The sequence below is a fragment of the Cheilinus undulatus genome, linkage group 1 (genome assembly GCF_018320785.1).
Source record: "Cheilinus undulatus linkage group 1, ASM1832078v1, whole genome shotgun sequence".
Classification (NCBI taxonomy): domain Eukaryota; kingdom Metazoa; phylum Chordata; class Actinopteri; order Labriformes; family Labridae; genus Cheilinus; species Cheilinus undulatus.
Window position 1 is genome coordinate 41,560,910 of NC_054865.1, and position 23,188 is coordinate 41,584,097.

The following is a 23,188-nucleotide window of genomic DNA, read 5'->3' on the forward strand; positions in this document are numbered from 1 at the left end:
TTATAAACTGGGGGAAGCAGTCACAGAGGGTCTGGAGTAAAGATGAAGAAAATAGGTTCAGCCATGAGTTCAGCGAGTCAAACAGGAATTTTAAGAGCTTTCTCTCCCTTCGGTGCAGGATTTTGTATCTTAGTCTTTTTTCCACAGTTTAATGAATAAAATAGAGATTTTCAGCGTGTTTGGTATGACATTTTTTCTGAATTATTGATCAATATCTTTACTAAAAAATGAAGGTAATTCAAAGTGGAAGACCTGATCTAGATATTACATTTTTTCTATTCTCTGATTGAGATATTGTGTGATAAACAGACACTCCAAAATTTCTCATTATCAAGTTATCAGCAGACTAAGTATGAAAAGTTGTAAGGTGTAACATGTTTAAACTGTGTTAACCTTTACATAACAGACAAAATACTAACAACACTTTATTCTACTATAAATATTAAAGAAATCCTTCCATTATGAGGTCCTGGATCCAGAAAATGTATGATTATTTTTTTTTAATTTAGCCTATTTTTTTAACTAAGAAAACCTCACTGACATCACTTTGAACCTCCTAAGACCCTGCATGGACATGTGAGGATCACATTTTGGCTTTCTTACAACATATTACTAATTTTTTCTACTAGAATTTTGGATATAATTGTTCAGAAGGTCTATTAAAGTTCAAATAATTTGGTTGAAATGTTAAAAAAATTTGCCATCTGAACATTCTGGGGAATTTGTTGTGAATCTTTAATTATTTTCTTGGAAACTTAGGGGATATGTTTATAGATTGAAGACTTTTATTGAAAGTCCGGGGGAAATTTGCTTTGAATTTAGTTTGGCATTTTCATGGGAATTTGGGAAATCTGTTTGAAGGTTTGGGGAAATCTGTTTGGAAGTTTTCAGGCATTTTAATGGAAATTTGGGATCTGCATTTCTGATTGTTAGGAATTTGGAGGGGTGTCCTTTGAAATCTTAAGAATTTTTAGGGAATTTGTATGGATGTTTGGGAATTTTCTTTCAGTCAACTTCCTGGAATTTTCTAATTGTGCTTGCAAATGTTTGGGAAATTGCTACGAAATTTTAGTCGGAATTTGCCTTGTAATTTGGGAATTTTCTTGAAAATGTTAAGGAATTGAAATGAACTTCTTGGGGATTTTTTAAATTGGAAATCTTTGGCTCTATGATAAAATTTCCCTGAAACATTTAGGGAATATTTATAGAAATTTGGGATTAGTTTTTTATCAAATACTTTAAAAACATATTTAAGACTTTTCAAATAAATTTTAAGTAATTTCTTTAAAAATTTTAGGGTATTTGTTTGGATTTTGGAAATGAAAAATTTCCAAGTAAGTAGGAGAAACTAAAAATGCATTCCAAACCAAAGCTTAGGTCACAGGATGTTAGAGGAGTTCATATATTTTTCAACAATCAATTAATAAGCTCTAAATAATATAAACTTATTGAGCACAAAAACATAGAAAAAACTGGAATATTTATTTCATACATGACTGAAACATTTAAATGCTGGATTAAATAGCTGTGAAATATTTTCCTTGATTGACAAACTGATTAAATGCCAGCTACAGCTCTAATGTGCACAGTGCAGAATCTGTCTTGTCACACAACTATAACAGATAATAAAACAGACACATAATACAGATCTGCTGCCCTAAATATAAATTTCTAAAAATATGCAATAGCAGTTACCTATTACAAGCATAATAAGTAATTCCAATTAAATTGATGTAATGTAATTGCATTAATTTAATGTAACAGCTATCACATTTGCAGGAAATGACTTGTGATGTTTACAGAAGAAGGCTGCTGCTATATTCAAGGGAAACTGAGCATGTTTTGTGGGATTATGACATTCAAATCTACAAATATGTGTTAAATTTGTTGCCTTTTATTATGCTGTCAGAGAGAGATCCGAATCCAGAGTGGCCATGATACATGGGATACATGTGAGAATTAACGCCTAACAAAATCAAATTTGAAGTATTGGAAAATGAACAATCACATGGCAGATGTACATGATGGACGGCCTGTGTTTGTGTGTGGACGTCTCTGTGTGTGAATCAGAGGGGGGCTGCAGGCGGAGTGCTGCTCATGTGCTGGTGGGGAATAAATGAGACGGTCTTGTCAGATAGAAATCAATGGGCCAGATTGTTTGGTGGTTTGTCCGAATCAATCATACTCTTGTCCTGTGGTCTTTGGTGCTGCAGCAGTGTGGAGGCCAGAGGGAGGGCCGACACAAAAATGTCAGAGCTGCTGCAGAGCGAGGGTTAACGGGGGCAGTGTGGAAGAGAACATATGGATGTGTGAAAAATACCTCTAAATATAAACTCATGAATACTAATTAATTTAAACTGTAGGTTTTTTTAAAAAACATTCATGGAAGAAAAGAGGTGAATACACTTTTGTTACTGGCTGCTTTTATAATTATTTGGAACCTTTATCACATGAATTTCAGCTAGAAATGGTGTAAAAGGAAGCTTGTTATGGCGTTTAATTTTATAAACTTATATAAAAGGTAGACAGAAAATGATTTATCGTTTTTTTTTTTCAAAGACATACTAGTAATGAGCAGCCATGATTCTCATGTTAAAATTTTGATGGATCTACAAACCTAGTTTTCTTGGTTTTATATGTAGCTGTATTTCTAAATAAACATTCATCTTTACACATATTTGGTACAGTTAAAATAAACATAAAAATATTCCTCTACTGGCTTTAGCTGGTTGAATGAGATAAATTACCTTCTCATTAGCTCACATTTTAAAGCTAATTGATTATGCTACATCCTGTTTTTGTGCCTGTTAAGCGAAAAGTAGTCATTACATTTCACTGTCCAGGTAAAAAATAGAGGAAAACATTGGAAAATTTAATTACAGCCAAACATTTTTAGTTATAGAGTTATAAAAATCTAACAAATCCATTTGGATATCTGACAAAGTTCATTTTTAACAAACGAAAAATAAGTCTTTACCTCAAAATAAAACACCTCCTCAAACTGTGGATTGTTGGTTTTCCTCTTCACTTTGGTCTTCTTTGCTTCTGACCTGAAAAAAGTGGAAAGGCAGTTGAATCAAAATCACATTTGTCCACATCTAAACATCCCATAAAGAAAACTTTAGATAGTGATGAGTGAAATCATTCCAACTGGAGTGTGAGGTCTGACCTTGAAGGTCCGAGTAAGGAGACTGCAGCGTAGGGATCACATTGGCCATTTACGATAGGAAGGCCTTGGCACTCCAACACTCTGTAGAGAAACACACAAACCATTAATGAATAAGCACACTGCAAAGACGCATACACATCTGTAACACATTAACGTGATGTGAATTTTAATGCAGCATTAGAAGTGCCAGAGCTTGCCCGGAGGTCTTCTCTGACTAACAGGCCTCAAAGCTAAAATGAAAAAGGCCAAAGGTAAAATCATGGATAGGCAAAGAAATAAAAAGACAATATCTCTTACAGGGCGTGTAAACAGCATGCCCATATATCTTTTATATTTATTCTAAACCTCTTCAGTTCTCTGCCTTGAAAATTCTTGGTAAAATGTACTGATTGTATTAATTATAAGGATAGGACATCGTATTCAATATGATAGGATAGGACAGGATAGAATGAGACAGGATAGGATAGGATAGGACAGGACAGGACCAAATGGGATTGGTTGGGATTGGATGGGATGGTACAGGATGGGATAAGAAAAATTGGGATAGAACAGAATAGAATAGAATGGAATAGGAAAGGATTGGATGGGATAGGATGGGATACAATAGGATAGGATAGGACAGGACAGGACAGAATGGGATGGGTTCAGATTTGATGGGATGGTATAGGATGGGATAGTAGAGAAAAGGATGGAATTGAATAGAATAGGATGGAATAGGAAAGGATGGGATGGAGGATAGGACAGGACAGGACAGGACAAGACAGGATAGGGTAGGATAGGATACGATAGGATAGGGTAGGGTAGGGCAGGGTAGGATAGGATAGTTATGATACAATATGGTAATACAGTAAGGTACAATAGGGTCAGATACCATACTAAGTTAATATGGACCCACCTATGTGACAATTGTGAAAACATTTCTTTTTAATGCTTGTGAAGTGAAATATAAGTGCAGAGCCACATCTAATCAAAGTTTTATTTCAAGCAGCCCAGAAAAAGTGTCTCCTTTTCAAAGACATAAAACATCTGGTCCATTCACACTGCAGCTCACTCCCACGCCGGGAGACTTTGCTACTAAATTTTGCGCAGAGTAGAGAGCTCTATGATATTTTTCCCACAGTGTGAAAATGGCCCCTTGTGTGGATGTGAGGTGTGTCTGTATGTAAGAAGTGCAGAAACGGAGAGCGGGACAGATGAAAAGAGATGGAGCAAAGTAATTCCATTTGAGCTGTTGGCTGAGCGCTGTGCCAATTTTAAATCCTGTGTGATCCGGCAACTACAAACACTGAACAAAGAGCACTGTAGAGACAAAATAAAATGAAGAAGCGGAGGAGACTGTGCATTCAGGAAGATGGACAGAATCCTGATTCTGTCATGGAGAAATCAAAGATTGTTACACAAGGAAGATAGATGAAACAAAATAATATCAGTTCAATACCAGTGTTGGTCAACGGAATCTCATTCAAAACATCAAAAGAGGTAAAAATCACAAATCAAAACCTTTAAGCTTTCCTTTTGAAAATCACAGCAAATACATTTATGATTGTAAATATTCAAACACTCATTAGGAAAGAAAATCTATGAGTAAAAAAAAAATGTAGTTAAACTGTCAATACAACTCTTCATATTCATTTCATCTGATCCACAGCAACTACCAGCAACTCTCATGAATTGACAAGATCTTGTGTATAGAGTCAGAAGAGACTTTAAGTTTGCATTATTTTGTGATAAAACAATTCATGAAATTTCATGACATGGGAAGTCTGAGCATAAAAATCAGTGTAATTGATGCATGGATCACTTTTGTACTGCTACTATTGAATTTAGAGTTGTTTTTTTAAGGTATACACCCACATTCCACAAAGTTAGATATATAAGGAAGGAAAAGTGAGAAACAGATGACATGTAAGCCCTTCTTACTCAGTATATTGCTTCTGATTTGAAATGTTCCTTTAATATAGTCAGTGTGCTGCTACCATGTTAATTTACGTTCATTTAAAACCTCACATATTTGGCCTCAGAAACCCTTTTGGTATCACCAATACAAAGTTTATCCTTCTGTAGGTTCTAGTCTAGACCTATTGCATCTAACACAGCAAATTCTGCCCCTACCTGGATGGAAAAACAAGCAAGTGACTTAGTGGAGACCATTGCTCCTGCTCACTAATTTCCAGCAGTAATCTTTGTATTGCATACAGAGGCTTAGAAAGCTTGAAAAGTCAGTATTAGATGCCTGTGAATCATTTTATGAAGCTTAAAACAGTATTTTTCATCAAATCTCATTCACAACAAAAGCCATGAATGGGCTAACGCTAGCAACAGTACTAGATGTGACCCCGTTTACTTGTTACTTTGAACTTGATGAGTAGTTGAACACAGAAAGAGAACTACTGATTGCCTTCTCACAGTCTGATGAGCATATTTTGACATTTTAATTTAATCCTGAACAAAGAAGGATATACACTATATGGACAAAAGAATTCGACCACCAACAGGGACTGTAATGGCACTATATTCAAATACATGTACTCTAATGTGAAGTTACCCTCCCCCTTTGCAACAATAACAGCTTCCACTCTTCTTGCAAGGCTTTCCACAAGATTTTGGAGTGTTTCTGTGGGACTTTGTGCTCATTCATTCTCAAGAGAAATTATGAAGTCAGGCACTGATGTTGGACAGGAAGGCCTGGCTCGCATTCTCCGTTCTACTTCATCCCAAAGGTGCTTGACGGGGTTGAGGTCAGGACTCCACACCAAACTCATCAAACCATGTCTGTATAGTCCCTGCTTTGTGCAATGGGGCACAGTCATGTTGGAATAGAAAAGGCCCTTCCCCAAACTGTTGCCAAAAAGTTGGAAGCATAGCATTGTCCAAAATGTCTTGGTATGCTGAAGCATTAAGATTGGAGGCGGGAGATAAGGGGCCTAGGCCAAACTGGAAAAACAGCCCCATACCGCTATCTCTTCTCCACCAAACTTCACAGTTGGCACAATGCAGTCAGGCAGGTAACATTCCCCCCACATCTGCAAAACCCAGACTCTGACATCTGACTGCCAAACAGAGAAGAATAATTAATCACTCCACAGAATCTGCTTCCACTTCCTTACAGTCGAGTATTGGTGTGTGGACTTGGTGATGTAAGGCTGACATGCAGCTGCTTGGCCATGGAAATTCATTCCATTAAGCTCCTGCTTCACTGTTTTTGTGCTTATGCCAGTGGTAGCATGTTGCTGTTGTTCCTAAAAGCTTCCACTTTCCAATAATATCACTTACAGTTGACTGTGGAATATCCAGAAGGGATGAAATTTCATAAACTCTCTTTTTGCAATGGTAGTGTCCATCACAGTACCACTCTTGAAGTCACTGAGCTCTTCAGAACGACACATTTGTGATCCAAAATGTCTGCAAATGTAGACTGCATGGCTTGGTGCTCCATTTTTTTTTTACACCTGTGGCACCAGGTCTTATTGAAGAACCTGAAATCAATAATTAACAGGTTTGGCCAAATACTTTTGTCCATATAGTGTATGTGTGTATGTGGATGGCTACTTAGGCATCAAAGCTTTGAATGTATAAGGAGAACGCCTCTTTCAGTCCACTCTTCACAAGTTTCTCTCTGTCTGCACCCTCACTTTATTTAAAGGAGTCACTGATATTCCTATTGAGTGAGTTGATTCTATTTTTTTGTGTCCTCTTACTTTTATTGCTCCCTGATACCCCGAGAACAAAACTGTTGACTAAAACACCAGCATCCAGTGAGTGATACAAAAATGGTGATGGGGCAGCAAAAGGTCTAAAGGTGGGACAAAATATCTGTTCAGAATTATAATGATGTGGGAAATACAATTATCCATTCGCTGGTCAAAATCAAAAGTACAGCTCCCTGAAACACATTTCCCAGCATATCTGACTCACTATCGCCACTTCATGACTTTTCATAATGGCACTTGTGACGGGCGTTAAGTCTGTTATTACTCAGGCCATCAAACTACTGAATTCTAATGGTGACCCACATGACTTATGAAGGGTTTCAGTTTAAGTTTTAATGATATTCTTATTGAGCTTAATGTCCTGTTTGACTTAATGTATTTCTTTCATAATTCAATGAATGTTTATTTCAATGCCAGTGTCTATGTGTCTGTTTTTTCTGTGTATTTCTATTTTTTTTTACTTGGTAGCAAAACAAATTCCCCCTCTGTGACAGTCTTGTTTTAGTTGGATTTAATAGTGAAGGAACCATGAGCACCACTAATTACACCACAAGTTTAGTGGCAAAAGAAAATGTTGGCAGCAGGATCATTTCTGACAGGAATGAAGAGAAGTTAAAGGAACAACTGAAACCAAATTGCAGCACATAAACATTTAATTCCTGCACTTTAAAAGACCGATCAAAGGTTAATAAATAAAACTATCTATCTATCTATCTATCTATCTATCTATCTATCTATCTATCTATCTATCTATCTATCTATCTATCTATCTATCTATCTATCTATCTATCTATCTATCTATCTATCTATCTATCTATCTATCTATCCATGTCTGTTCTTTTACACGACTGTGCGATGACATCATGCTGTAAGGGGATTAGCACCCAAACAGGACAGGACACCCAGCAGGACGAATCACTTCCTGTGTGTCATGGTGATGCACCACTACTCACACCACACCGCATGGGAAATTACACAGCAAATCAGCACACAACTGTACTGACACATACACACACACAGTTTTACACACACACAGGTTCCTAATAAGGAATAAGGAGTGGGCTGGGTTAAGCATCGCTAATGCCAGAGCGCTTCCTGTCCAGTAAGCTTGTTTATATAACCCCTGCTTGGCCTACTATCCAGCCCTCTCTCTCTCTTCATTGCTGTGGGTGCTGACATGCCAGACAGCGGTGGCGAAGCAGACTTATTTGTTTTAGTCGACATTACTCATATTAGGTTAATGGGTTGTTTCATTCTCTCAGCCCACATATCCTGTCAAAAACAATTTCTTTTGAACAAGAGGGGAAATAAATGTCATTAGGGTGCCAAAATCAGGCTCAAAAAGCAGATGTGATTATGACTCACTGTAATTGATGATTAACTGCTGGAGACTTGCAAGAAAATTTATCTAAATTTTAAATTTAATCACAACAGGGAGTTGAAAATCTTTCAAAAGTAACTGTGTTTCAGTCATGACATGTCAAACATTTCTGCCTGATTTATGGCATTTTCCAGTGGTGGAAGATGTATTTTGATGTATAGCGTCATAACATAACAAGTTTGGCATCAGGCTCCGACTTCCCCACTCCTCACAGATTTAATCTACATGCAGTATTTGAGGAGTGATGTGATAACATCTTAAACCCCCCAGTCAGAGCCAACAGGTGAGATGCTGGGGTGGAGGTGGGTTGAAAGCAAGAGCACAGTGCTGATTCAGGACAGAGCAGGCAATAACAGAGCAGAGGAAGAGGCTGGAAATCTTGCAGCTTCAGCAGACCACTAAATTAGGAGGATTCAAGTCATGTGATTTGATTGAGATGCATGTCGTGTGAATAATTAGGCTTGAGATACTTTTGAAGACAACTCCATTGATTTTTTTTTTCTCTAAATAGTCTCAACATCTCCATAATAAGCTGAAGAAAATCTGATAACATGACTCAGGTTCAGAACATCAGCAGGGAAGTATTCAAAGTTTAAATCCATCCAAGGACGTCTCTGTGTTTTAATCACCCATCTTTTTGATTTCTTCAAGTTGATTTAGACTTTCCAGTGTTAACTCTGTGGGCTGCTTATGTCTCGTCATTTTTTCCTCTCTTTCCTCAGCAGCATACCAGTCCCAGTTTGATAAATTTTTACACTTTCCATTATTTTAAAATAGATTTATTATGGATGCACTGATTCATCTGTGTATTGTGGGTATCAGACAATATCGGCCATCAGCAAACAATGTGGCATTAACAGATCACTATCCATTGTGTCCAATCAATTTAATATTGGCTTCTGGTACTCCTAGTGTCACAGTGTTGGTCTGCAAAAGTTGGTATATTTTAAATGCTCCCTGATGTTTCAGTGGCCCATTCAGTGAAGAATAAACTGCCTGTGTGATAAACTACTCTTGCATTCTTGACACACCTAAAATAGGCCTTTTGTATTTGCATACTGACACTCAACTGCTTGATCCTAGGTAGTGAGGATCTTTATGAACTTAAGATGAGTGAAGAAAGCTGACAGAAAGTAGCACCACTAATTCTCTTTGCATTGCAAGATATCCTAGAGAAATGCAAAATACAGCTTGCCCTACTCTGCCTCTGACCGGCTTACCTTGATACCCAATGAAGACAATGATAGGTACTAGCCAATTAGAAGCAGAGAAAGGTGGATCATGCCTTCACAATCCTTGGGAAAAATGCATCATATTCTTGAATGATGTGCTCCAGAGGGGGCTGAGAATCGGGCATACTCTATGTAGACTAAAATAAGTGGGTAAATTCCATATACCTGTGTAAACCTGCACAGAGGAACAACTTCACATATGAAGACTCAGCAGGAAAAAAGAGAGAGGAGAGACACTTAAGTGGAGACTGGTTAGAAGGAAGGACCCCAGAGTTACCTGCGGGTATAGGTGTGAAAACTGTGAGCCCGTCCCACAAAGAGAGCTCTTGCTGTCACTAGTGTAACTTATCAACACTTCTTCTGGACATTTCTGATCGAGGACTGCGGCTCACAGACGCCTACAGCCTGCATCACTCCTCATCCTGAGTTCCCTGCCTTACTGAAAGATTGTGTTTTATGGACCTTCTACAACTTTTTGAAGACAAATTGGAAAAACTGACCCTGACCAGGAGAGATAAATAGAAATTTGTCATCCAAGTAATTTCATGACTGTCCCTTTAACAACTGATGAATAGACAAGCCACAGTCACCACAATATGTTTGCGCAATGAAAACACTGTGTCAGCTGTTGGAAGTGTAGTTGTCTCTGTTAAAGCCCACAGACCAAAACAGCTGATTAGATATGCTGAGTTGAGCGAGTGTTGTTTTTTGGGTCTTTTTCACCAAAAACTCACTCAATTACGCCAAGAAAGTTTACCCATCTGCTTTGCTGAGTAGCCTAGATTCCTCCAGTGCATCCTGTTTGAAAGGGCAACACTCACTGAAATCACTCGATGTTCGTACAACCAAATTAAAAAATACTGAGACATCATTTTAATGGCAACTTTATACAAATAACATAACATTTCCATCTCATAAATGAATGGAGTAAATCATACCCTTCCAAATTAAGCTCAGCATGTTGGATATAAGTAGCTTCAATTAAAAAAAAGTTGTCTGTAATTGCTGACCCTGAATCGTAATACTGTTTTAGATTTTGTCAGTTTACCTAAAACTAAGCCTATTTGACTTTGCCCCCCCTCTGTATGAAAGAGGATGTGAAGATTTCATTTTCTTTCAGCTGGTTGGTTTGATCTTTAAAGCTGAATGGACACAGCTCCGTCTCCCTCGTCCATGTGTCTTCCTAGAGAAATCTGACTAGATGACCTCCTGCTCTAAGCTCCTTACCCACAATGCGCTCTGGGAACGCAGCCACGCTGGCTCATCATCTGACTTCACTGCTGCATGTTACAGAAGAAAAGCTCGGGAGCAAACAAGCACATACACACATGTACACACAGAATAATCCAGCCTAAATGATATCATTGATCCTCTGCAAACACTCAAGTTCACACACACCGCATAGACTTGTTTTACTAACACCGCAACCAAAACAGAGACTGTTTAGTGGGGCAGATTTACGAGTTGATGGCTTAAGTACCACAACATATTGATTCACACATTCAGAAACAGATTCATTGTTAAAAGAAAGCTCTCAGATGGTCAAAGCTGTTGCTTTCAAACAAGCCATGCACCTCTGAGCGATTTCTGAAGCACGTCACCTCAGTTAAGTCACTATACAGTGCTTTGACAAAATCCTTCAGCTGAAAAGATTGAAGTACCCTAAAGTTACAATAAAAATGATTTGAAAATCATGGTAAGCTGTTAGAAATTTCAATTCCTGCTCTGTATGGGGGTCTGAGGGTAAAAACACAACCAAAATTTGCTCCTGAAATTTAAAAACAGCAACATTTATCTGAAACATAGTGACACAAAATGTTTGTGCAGAGCTGGGCAGGACAGAAACACAAGTTTTGTATTGGTTTTGAAACATTATTTCAAGTAAAATATCAGTTTTGGTTCTTAAGATGCTCAGAGTAAGCATCCTAATTTCATAACAAACAAACACAGAGTGTAGCTGCAGCTTATTGCAGGTTTTTGCTAACCTCACACTGTGTTAGATGGTTTCACATATCCATGACTTGGGATATATCTCACATCCATCCGGGCAACAACCCATACACAGTGTTAGGGAAGGGTAGAGCCTTTCCCAACAAACCTTAGAGGGTAACTGGACAAACATTCTGTCTACCATATTTGTCACGAGCGAATCCGAGAAACAAAACACATGATGTAGTAGGAATGCACCACAACGGACAAGTAAACTACTTAACATGAGCTGAACAGGCAGTTGTCACATCCGTATTCTATTCCTCACTATCAATAGAGCCAGTTGGTAAATGAAACTCTTCTCAAAGACAGTCAGGAGGAGAGCATAAACCTCTTTTCTTCCAAGAAAAGCTTCCAGCATGGTTCTCTGCTCTTCTTCAAATAAGAAAATATTGTCAGGTTCTGATAAAACTGCCACTACAGCTGCATCTATGCTTATCTCTTCACTTGCCACCATTGCCTTGCTAAACTATACACATAGCTTGCCTCTTTGTCCTTACATGACACCGATTTGTCCAGTCATGGGTCAGATAGACCCACCTGATGACAATCATTGAATCTTGCCAATCCATCCGATTTGCAAAGTTAGTTTTTTGCATGATTTGGTCATTTGTCAGGACCAAGTTTTGACCTAATGGCAGCTCTAGAAAGAATAATCCAAAATCACCAAAGTAATCTGGATTTATTTTGCAAACATTTTAATAAAATTCATCCAACTGCTTTCGAGGTATTACGGTTTGAAAGAAGTCTTACAGTAAGTGTGGCTTTAAGGCGTATAGACAGGTCAGGTAGGGGAACAAATGCTGGTTCAGCATCCAGCAGGTCCATCATCCAGCCCTGCGCCAGGCCCATACCCATGCCCAGTCTCTCCAGGTGCACCCCCAGCTGCTCCCTCCATGACGCACGCAGTTGCCCCCTGTGTCTGGACCAGCCAACTAGGTCCTCGGCACCCAGTACGCATTGTGCTTTACTGGATCAGACCCAGGAAAGCGCAGCTGCTGTTATTGCATTAGGCAGTTGACCCTCCCTGTCCCCACTTTCCTGAACACATCTGCATTAGACACAAAGGAGTCCAGTTGGCACTTCTGGCCACCAGTCAATGTCCAGGCCTCACAAGAGTATAGTAAGACCAGAAGGACCAAGGATCGAAAGACTGTCTTTCTCGGCAAACCAATCCCCCATGCCTGAGTCCAAGTCTGTGGTTGATCTCAGCCTTGCTGTCAGTGGATTGATGGTTTACGCTGCCAAGGGAGGTGAACTTCCTCCTACAACTTCCATGCTCTCATCAATCACAGACACAGATTCAATGGCAGTATCAAAGACACCCCTTAATTCCTGGATCTTTTTTTTGGATCGGGAGTTGTGCGGCCTTCTCACTCAGGAAGTTAAGAGCCCCAACAAGTACAACTACAGTCTCCGCAAGGATCACAGCATCATCAGCAAAGTCCAGAACAGGGATCTGGGTATTGCAAAATGACACTGCACAGTTCGTTGCCCCTGTTACCTGCCCAATTATCCAGTACTGGTACTGAAGAACACAGGGGCTAAGACGCACTCCTATGTCAATCCAGAATCAACTGGGATGACAGAGAAGTACAGCTGGACTTGATCCAGTGAGTTAAATACATTTTACAATGAGTGAGATTGTGTTTACTGAAAATGTTATTTTTTTCTATAAAAAGAGGAAAATCTGGTTACAGCATTTGGGTCACACCCCATATATGGAGTGGGCCAATCAGGTTTGTGTTTCACTCATGGCTCCTTTCCCACATGCTCTTCCCCACTCTCTCTCCCTGACTTCCTACTCCATCTGCCAATCAAGACAAAGGCATAAAAGCATTAAAAAACATTCAGAAGGGTAGAAAATTAAGTTTGGTGATAGTAGGAAGTGGCAGAAAAGGAAGTTATGAGTTCAACTCTCTACATTAACTTTGGCCATTCTTTTTAGTCCATACCCACATGTATGGAACAAGAGTTGTGACTAACACAAAGTGTACAAAGGTGTTTGTTTTTGAGCGTTTGTGCAGTCTCACCGTGTGGCCAGTTTGTGGTTTATGGCTCCACTGTCTGTGATGACTTCACTCAGACGCAGCTCCAGGTGCACCTTTCCCTGAAAAAAAAAATCACCAAAATAGACACTTTAATTGCATGCTCTTGTAATTTTAAATGTTTGGAGGTGTTTTATGTATCCATGGGAATTCCAGAATCTTTATATTGCAGGTGTCTACCATGCAGACAGTGACATATGTGGTAGGTAGCCGAAGATCAGCTTGGAAAAACCTCAAGCAGATGGCCGCATCCATTAGTCACTCAACACAGCAAAGCCTGTAGTGATGCATATAATCCTTGGTATTATCTTTGTTTGAATAATTATCCTCAGAACATGTTTCATGATTAGGGAAACTGGCTTTAGAGGCAAAACAGATTTGTACCAGGCACTGGTACTAAATCATTTACTGATGTGAAGATGGCATCTTCTATAGTGATTGACTTGATTTATTCTGCATCAGTGGAGATTTGTGGAGGTGTTTTGGCTTTACTTTCAGCTGTTTGTGTCACTGGCTGAGCCAATGTTGCAGCTCGAAGCAGTTGTAACAACTTTCTAGGTCAATAGAAAGTAATTTATACATGTTAAAACAATGTTTCTACCTTGTACATAACAAAAAGGCACAACCATGAAAAAGTGGCATTCCTCCACCAACAGAAACACTGAAAGAAAATCGCTGGAAGCCTGAAGTCATGCTGAAGTTATTTACCCTGGAAGTGATTGGATTAATGACATAATGACAGTGTGGTGGTGCAGCTGTCTAGAAAAGCTCCATTAATTAGCAGCATCAGTATGCAAACTCACAGGCGTTTCTCTTTCTACTCGATTCAAGCAGGGGGGAACAAACTCACACTCACACTTACACATGTGCACACAGGCCAAACAATGCATCCTCTATTGAAAAGAGAAGAGAGACACTCTATCTTCCTACTTCATTTGATCCATCTCCCTTGCTTTCTCTCTTTACTCTCATTCTCTCACACATCCTTCCTCTCCCCAGCTCCTCGGATGAATGTGTCTCTGTTTCAGATCGCTGCTCCAGGGCTACACACACCCATCTGTCTGCAGATGTTACTGTTCGCTGTGGATCCCAATGTCTGTCACTGTGAGCGTGTGTCTGTGAGTGCATGTGACACTATGAACTGGGCATATGCATTCCTGTCGGTGCGTGCATGTGTGTGGGTGAGTGAGACTGCTGAATACTGAATGGAAGAAAATAATCACATGAGCACGCAACAGCTCCAAGCCTGATTACTCGACATCTTCTATAAATCACAGATAGACTGTTTGCAGTAAAAGTACTACCAAAGTAAAGCTAGTTTTCTCTACCTCTAGGGTTTTTTATAGTCCTTCTTTAAAAATTCATGCATGCACTATTCAATATTTTAGCTTGTTTATAAGTTGTTGAGAAAACCCAAAAGGAGGTGCTATCTCTACTGCCTATCAATTGAGGAAACATGCTTTTCTTCCTGTTTCATTTTGACCTCAGGATGTGGCCGAATGTATGTGAAGCAGAAAAGATAATCACACCATTTGGAAGAACTGCCAGCTTAGCAAATTTCCTCAAAAAGGGGTCAAATTGAAAGCTAGAATAAAAATTTGTGAATGGGCAAATGGGTACAAAAAGGCTATGATTAGTCTTAACATATGCCCCCAAACTAGCAGCATGTTTTTTTATGACCTGGTATTACTCATAGACTGAATAAAAACATGATCACAGTCTCAGGGTCATCCTGAAGCCAAACAACAGCAGTCGCCATATTGGAAATGTTGTCTCAAATGCACTTTGAGTCAACTGAGTATCAGTTGGAGCTGAGGTGGGCTGTAAGTCACCTGGCAAAAAGCCTGTCTATTAACTCAACTGTGATCCCTCTCTCAGTTTTAGCCTTCACCTTTTTCTGTTATATTTACTGAGCTTTTCCAAGAGGATACATTTGAACAAATGCAAGTTATGTTTAGGCAAACACAACCAAGGCACAAAAACTACATAGAACAATGTCAAAATTAAAAACACATATACACTATATGAACAGAAGTATTTGGCCAAACCTATTGATTATTGAATTCAGGTGCATAAAATCAAGCACCTAGCTGTGCAGTGATGGATGCCACCTTTGCAACAAGACAGTGTGAGAAATTTTCTTCCTGCTGGATATTCTACGGTCAACTGTAAGTGATATTATTAGAAAGTGGCAGCATTAAGGAACAGCAGCAACTTGCTACAACTTGCATTAATGTAAGCACAAAAACTGTGAAGCAGGAGCTTAATGGAAAGCATTTCCATGTGGCCAAGCAGCTGCAGTCAGTCTTGTATCATCAATGCCAATGCCAAGCACCAGATGGACACTGGACTGTGGAGCAGTGGAAACATCTTCTGTGGACTGATGAATTATGCTTCTCTGTTTGGAAGTCTGAGTTTGGTGGAGGGATAATGATATGAGGCTGTTTTTTAGGGTTTAGGCTAGGTCCCCTATCTCCAGTGAAGACCAATCTCAATGCTTCAGCACACCAAGACATTTTGGACAATGCTATGCTTCCAACTTTGTGGCAACAGTTTGAGGAACACCCTGTTTTATTCCAACATGACTGTGCCCCAGTGCACAAAGCAAGGACTATACAGACATGGTTTGATAAGTTTGGTGTGGAAGAACTTGACTGGTCCGAACAGAGCCCTGACCTCAACTCAATCGAGCACCTCTGGGATGAAGTAGAATGGAGAATGCCAGCCAGATCTTCATGTCTAACATCAGTGCCTGACCTTATGAACGCACAACAGAATGAATGGGCAAAAATTCCCACAGAAACACTCCAAAATCTTGTGGAAAGCCTTCCAAGAAGAGTGCAAGCTGTTGTAGCCAGTTTAAAAGCTAGAGTGACATTACATCAATATCCAACTATAAACAATTCAGTGCTTTTCTAGGCTGCAATACAGTGATTAGCCCAAAGTGAGCATAAATCTTAGCCTTAAAAAAGAGCAGATATGGGGTGCCGGTAGCCTAGTGGTTATGCCTGTTCACCCCATGCACAGAGACTGTTGTCCTTTTCTACAGGCCAGTTCCGTTGCTCTATCCCTAATTTCTAAAGTTATCCACTGTCCTATCTCCTATCTGCAAAGTGCTTTTAATCAGTTTTGAAGCTTTACTCGATAACCTTGGTGCTGTTAAACACGAGTGCTGTGCATTAGAAATCATTTCAAAAACTACAGCAGGTACAAAGAAAATCCAGCAAGTGACTTTGACCCTGCAGCTCGGATGTTTCAGGTGCACACAAGCAGTGTTTGTTTGGGTTCTGCTTTGGTGGAAACATGATCATGCAGACTAGTATCATACTTTAAAGCTAAGCAAATACTGGCAGAGCAGCAATGAAAATAAATGAATCTGTAATACCAGAGCAATAAAAACATTAATACTTTTTGCTACTGTGGTTTATTTTTATTGAATATCTCACTGGCTCTAAACATTATGTCCACAACTATCTGTAAAAAAAAAAAAAAGCTTCAAAAAATAAATAAAATGGCTCGATTGTTAAGCACGAGATGTCAGGTTTTTGTTTAAACTTAGGGATTTTTATTTTCCTGGGTGTTTTGTGGCATTTGTCTGTGTGCGTGTTTGTGTCTTCTCTCCGTACTGACCTGCACCTCTGAGTCAGCGCTGACAGGCTGGAGCTGAAACCAGGTGTCTTTGCCGTGATATTTCTGCAGGTCCTCTTTCTTCACTGCCACCTTGCCTACACACACAAAAAACACAGAAAGACAAATGAGCTCAAATCTTCCCAAAGAGCCTACATGTTCAGAGGTGTGTAAAATATACATTTAAAAAAAAGACCTCTAACAATCATCAATCTCTTTTAAAGCACGTAGGCACCAGGTGCAGAGACACTCCCAGAGTGCAATATGAGTGGCCTGAAGATGAACCAGTAATATCTGTACTGAAACTAAGAAGTTCACCAATCTGTCCCAACACCCACAAACACACCCCCACAAACACACAGAGAAAGAAACACTCACAGAAGCTGTGATTATGTTAAAGGTAAAATTCACACCATGGTGAGAAGTTTTTCAGTTTCTGTTGGTGGTTGCAAACTCATCATTAAATTTATCAAACAGGAAAATGGCACACCCAAAACACAGCTAAAAACATCCTGCCACACACAAACAAACACCTTTAAAATGACAAGTTTACTAGGATTGTTCTTGTAACATTTTCACCCAGCATTGAAAAAGGACAGAAAACCATGGGGAAAACTGATCCTACCACATAGATCAAACTGTTTTTTTATGGAATTAACCAGTTATGTGAGAGTCATTCAAAAGTTAGCTTTAAATGTATTGTTTGAAGATTTTAAAATGAAAACTGGACAACAGATTTCCCCATCATGACTGTCTTTAGACTACTCTAAGCTTACAGAGTGATAACTGTGTGTCCACAGTTGTAAAGGTCATCTCATAATCTTGCAAAGCCAATGAATTTGTCAGATTTCATGTTTGTTATCTTGCAGTTTAGGGATTGACAGTAACTCATTAAATGTATGAGTAGTGTTTTTGTGTACTTTTTTGAGTGCATTTTGAAATCAGTACTTTTACTTCTACTTAAGTAAAATTTAACACCAGAGTAACTGCATTTACAATAGTACAATATTGTTGTGCTTTTCAACTTTTGTTTACTACACGATAGTCTAAACAGCTTTTGTACACAGTAAAAATTGGAGTGTTGGAATCTCAGGGTTTAACATTTTAAGGTTGAGTTTAATTTCCAATGTGTAATTTTAAGTCCATTCTGAGTAAAATGGTCTTCAGTGATATCTGACCAGTGTTAGTTCAGCTCCCTCATGCTCCTGGGCAGTGTGTTTAGATGTATTTATAGCGTTCAGTTGTGTTTGAATATAGTACCCTTTGGAGGTTCTTTTGCTGAATGCTTCTGGTGGATTGCTGTTTTGATGTGAGACACATTTGCACCCTGAGTGAAGACATCCACTGAGTTAGAGCAGCTGCCTGTGACTAAAGGTGCTCCTAAAGCAGTGGGTTTCAACTGGTGGGTCGGGACCCAAAAGTGGGAATTTGTTTGAAAAAAATGGTGGCAAAAGTCTGAATAACATGTGCATACCTTTTATTTTACTCTGTTTCATTGTGATAATGGGTAAATGTAAATTTCTTATCAATATTTAGACTCATTGATCTCTTTTTCTTGCAATGAAAAAGCTGCTTTTACCAAGATAATGAAGTAATTTCTCAAGATCTCTGAAAAAAATGGCTTAATGTACACATTATCATGGGGCAAGGGGATGTAAAACATGCCAGTTTTGCCCTTTCTTTTTCCTATCATAAATTCTGTTCCCCCAAGATCTTAAGTGCAACATTTGTATTTAATAAGCGTGCATTTTTGAAATATTTTGGAAATTTAGGTCGCAATTCATCATCAAAGATATTGGTGGGTCCTGAGGCTGGACCAGTTGAGAACCACTGTCCCAAAGGATGCATAGGGCATATTCTTCATCAGTATGCACTACCTTGCTATGAGGATGACTCTCTGCTTTATTCTGGCTTGCAGAAGTTTTTGCCATATTGTAAAATATTTAACACTTTCAAAAGTGTAGTTAAACTAAATTATATGAAGTGTGGATCAATCAAAAACTTTTAAAGTATTAAATTTAACCCTTTATTAGTTTAATTAACTGTGCTAATTTTGCTGTGTATTCTAAGATCCAAACTGAAATCTTGGTGAAAAAGATGTTTATGCTTTTCTACCAACAAGCTTAAGCAAGAGCTCAATTCACCAACTGGCTTCAATAACAGCAATCAACATTAAAGACTGCTTGTCAAGCTTTGATTTGAGGGATGTTCATCCAATCAGGGTCTGCCCATCCCAGACACCATCTATGAAGTGTTGCCGAGATGGATGTGAAATATATCCCATCATGTCACGGATATTTGAAACAGGCTATCTGACAGTCCGATTAGTCTTTTCATTGAACACTGACAAACTACAAACAACAACAAAAAATAACAAATGAGGCAAAAAAGGAAAAATTGTGATTCTAATATAACAAATCGTCTTCAGAAATAGCTTTCATGTTTTCTTTAACGTATTCTTTTTTTCATTTGAGGGGGGGGCTTTTTTGCCTTCAATAGATAGGAGAGCTCAAGAAAGAGAAAGTGTGGGAAGAGAGAGTGGGGGAACACATGCACCAAACAGGCCCGGGATCTGGATATGTTACTCTAGCTAATGTAAAACACAGCGAAGATTTAACCATGAGAAATTGTTCAGATTCCAAATGCTTGATTATTTTTTCATGTTTTTCTTGATACTAGTATGTCCTCATTATAGAATATTTTATCAGTGTTTTTCAAAAAGGATCTATACAGGTGTAGCGGCTGGTAACTCACCGATACTGGAGTCCCTCCTGAAGACATCCCTGTCAAAGATGTAGAAGGACAGATGTCTGAAGCTCCGTGGGATCTCACAGTAAAAGTCCTCTCCATAAAACGGACTAAGGGTGAGAGCAGACAAACAGGAAACCAGGATTAGACACTCCTCTCGTCTAAAGGGTGGTTTTATTTGAGACATGAATGTATTTTGTTAAAGCTGTCTTAAGATGAAATGAATGAATGCTGGAAAGACAAAGCAGATGTTTGAACTGTCAGGTAAACAAAATAAAATTTTGTATTAAAAAGGAAATACCTCTCATGATCTCTAGTGTGATCTATTCACAGAGCTGTTTAAAGCTGTGATATTAATGAATGTCAGGGAGAACATGATGATCTGTCCTCTGTGCTGTCTTTGGATTAAGTAACAAAGGCATAAAAGTGAGAACAGGATCAGTGGAGCCAGCAGAAGAGTGCAGTGTTCTGTGTGCCATAGATTGTAGTGACGTCAGCCGTTAGGTTACTGAAAGAGGCTTTTGAGTTCAATCCAACAGACAGAATATGAAAAACAATGTTTCAAAAATCATGGCATAAAGCATTCGTTCAGACAGGCCACAGAGTCAAGCGCTGCCATATAATTTAGATCAGCTGATCACACGCAAGCCCTTGTCAGCTGACAGAAAGTTGATTGTCTCTAAGCACGCTATTTGCTAAAGGCACTCATGCTGACTTTTTTAAGCTGCTCTAGCATGGCTATGCTTCGCTGCTCTTTCTGCAAGCTGCTTTTTGACATCTGTCCTCCACCCCAGCTCCTCCTTTATTCTGCTTCTGACTTGATTAGTGTCATTCTGCTGTCACTGATGCCTTTTCTTGCCTTTTATAAATCAGCTTTATTTTGGCTGACACTGGACTTGCACTGTCATGCTAGCATCACATTTTTGCTCCAAGATGGCTGCTGTTGTTTATCAACCACTTAATTACCGACCATATGTATGTACATGTTGCCATAAATCATGTGTTACTCTGCAACAAATGGCCTGTTTGTGATTATCAACAGCTGCCACACTCAGTGCTACCTACTGTAAATGATGACCACAGAAATCAACTCAATGAGGATCTTGTGAGCTGAGCCCTCGGGCCGGCTGATAACAATTACTGAGTTCTTCTGTTGCTCAGTACAGACACAGATGGACTGAGCTAGATGGAAGGGAGGATGCATCGATGGAACAAGCATCCTATGCAGCATTTAAAACCTTCATGTTGTCCAGGGTTCAATTTTGACCTGTTTTGGTAATAAATATATATTTCTTTGATGTGAACTTCTATTCAAATGCTGTGTTTGTGTCTTGGCAGGCCAAAAGTGACCCAGGGAGGCCAAAATAATCCACAAGTTGCTTAATGCTAAATGCTGCAAGTTGTTTTTTCCCGTATGCCTTATGTATATCATGCCTTGGGCTACCTACATGCTTGCGCTAGCGCTGTCATGTTATTCCTTTATGAAGTTTTAAGTTATGTTTCAGTGAAAGATGTAGCCTGCTCTTTTTTGGATTTTTTTTCCTAGTCCCTCTGTGGCATAATCTGGCCAGAAACTGCAGATTGAAACTATCTTTTTGGATAACTCTGGTATATTTACAATAAACAAGTATTGTACCTGTGAAAGAAAATGTATATCACAATCTAGTCAAGCATTTTGAATATTTATAAACTGATACAGCACCTTCATCATGTATGAAAACAGAAATTCTGAGGTTTTTTTGGCAAATTTACCAGAAATAAAAAACAAAAATTCCATTGACTTAAGTATTTAGACCCTTTAAAAAAAAAACACCTTAAATTTAGCTCAGGTCCCTCCCATTCTCTTGATTGTTACTGTTATGTTTCTTCACCTTGACTGGAGTCCACCTGTTGTAAATTGATTGAAAGTATTAGGAAAGGCACACACCTCTCTTTAGAAGGTCTCATGGCTGACAGCCTATATCAGAGCAAAAACCAAGCCATGAGGTCTAAGGAACTGCCTGCAGAGCTCTGAGACAGGATTGTTGCAAGGCATAGATTTGGGGAAAGCTACAAAATTGTTTTTGCTGCACTGAAGGTTCCCAAGAGCACAGTGGCCTCCATAATTCTTAAACACAAAAAGATTGGCACAACCAGGACTCTTCCAAGAGCTGGTCACCTGGCCAAACTGAGTGATCAGGGAAGGGGGGCCTTAGTAAATGCGATGACCAAGAACCTTTAAGGTCACTCTGAGCTTCAGAGATCCTGTGTGGAGATGGGACAAAGTTCCAAAAGGACAACCATCACTACAGCTTCCTACTGATGGGGTTATGGCAGAGTGGCTACATAGAAGCCTCTACTCAGTGCAAAACACATTGAAGTCCTCTTGGAGTTTGCAAAAAAACACATGATGGACTCTCATCCTGTGAGAAATAAGATTCTCTGGTCTGATGAAACCAAGAATGAAGTGTTTGGCTTCAATTCTAAATGTTATGTCTGGAGGAAACCAGGCACTACTCATCACCTGTCTAATACCATCCTAACAGTGGTGGCAGCATCATGTGGTTGGGGTGTTTTTCTGCAGCAGAGACTGGGAGACTGGTCAGGGTATTGCAAATCTGACTTGAATTGTACTGAAGGAATGAGTGATTATTTTTATGTCATTCTATTTTGGACTAAGAAAATGTACACAAAAATAAGGGAAGTAGGATTTTTTTTTCAAACTATTCTAAGAAATTTGATACTTCAATGTTTGGATAACTTGTAGAGCTTAACAACCCCGCTGCAAAAAAAAGTAACAAACTGGTATTTTGACACATATATCAGTTTAAAGAAATATTGCATAAAGGTGTGTTGGCTTAGTATTGGCACCAATACTCGGTGCTGGTATTGGGCCATCCCTAGTATTTTCACAATATGCTTTACAATCCAAACTTTTTAATATTTTCTTTGTAGTGTGGTTTGGTATATCTGATATTTCCACCATTAATGCTAGCATGTGCCCTGACACCTGGGAATTAAACCTTAAATCTTCTGATCTAAAAAACAGCAAGTTACATAAAAATAACCTGATAACATTTATATAACGTGTTCAGAAATTGACATCTGAGAAAGTCAAAACAGTTTTTTGGGATTTCCTCATTGCACCTAAAATCCATGCACAGGGGGCCCCAAACATACCAAAGTGACTTCTCAATGATTTTGGTCCTGAAGACTTCTTCTTGGTCCAGGTTGACGGTGCAGTAGCAGTCCCTCATCCTGTTTGGCCCCGGGTATGGAGGGATGTTTTTTGCTTCTCCTGCAAA

General features: G+C 39.0%; 1 protein-coding gene across 1 annotated transcript in view; it reads right to left on the bottom strand.

Moving 5' to 3' along the window:
* Nucleotides 1–23,188, bottom strand: part of rasa3 (RAS p21 protein activator 3) — a 67,607-nt gene that overhangs the window by 19,576 nt on the left and 24,843 nt on the right. Inside the window, exons 2-7 of the mRNA XM_041788649.1 lie at nucleotides 23,064–23,181; nucleotides 19,911–20,014; nucleotides 17,160–17,254; nucleotides 13,515–13,591; nucleotides 3,170–3,250; nucleotides 2,978–3,050 (exon numbers count right to left, since the gene is read on the bottom strand). Coding sequence (XP_041644583.1) covers nucleotides 2,978–3,050; nucleotides 3,170–3,250; nucleotides 13,515–13,591; nucleotides 17,160–17,254; nucleotides 19,911–20,014; nucleotides 23,064–23,181 — 548 coding nt within the window. The remainder of the gene's footprint in view (nucleotides 1–2,977; nucleotides 3,051–3,169; nucleotides 3,251–13,514; nucleotides 13,592–17,159; nucleotides 17,255–19,910; nucleotides 20,015–23,063; nucleotides 23,182–23,188) is intronic.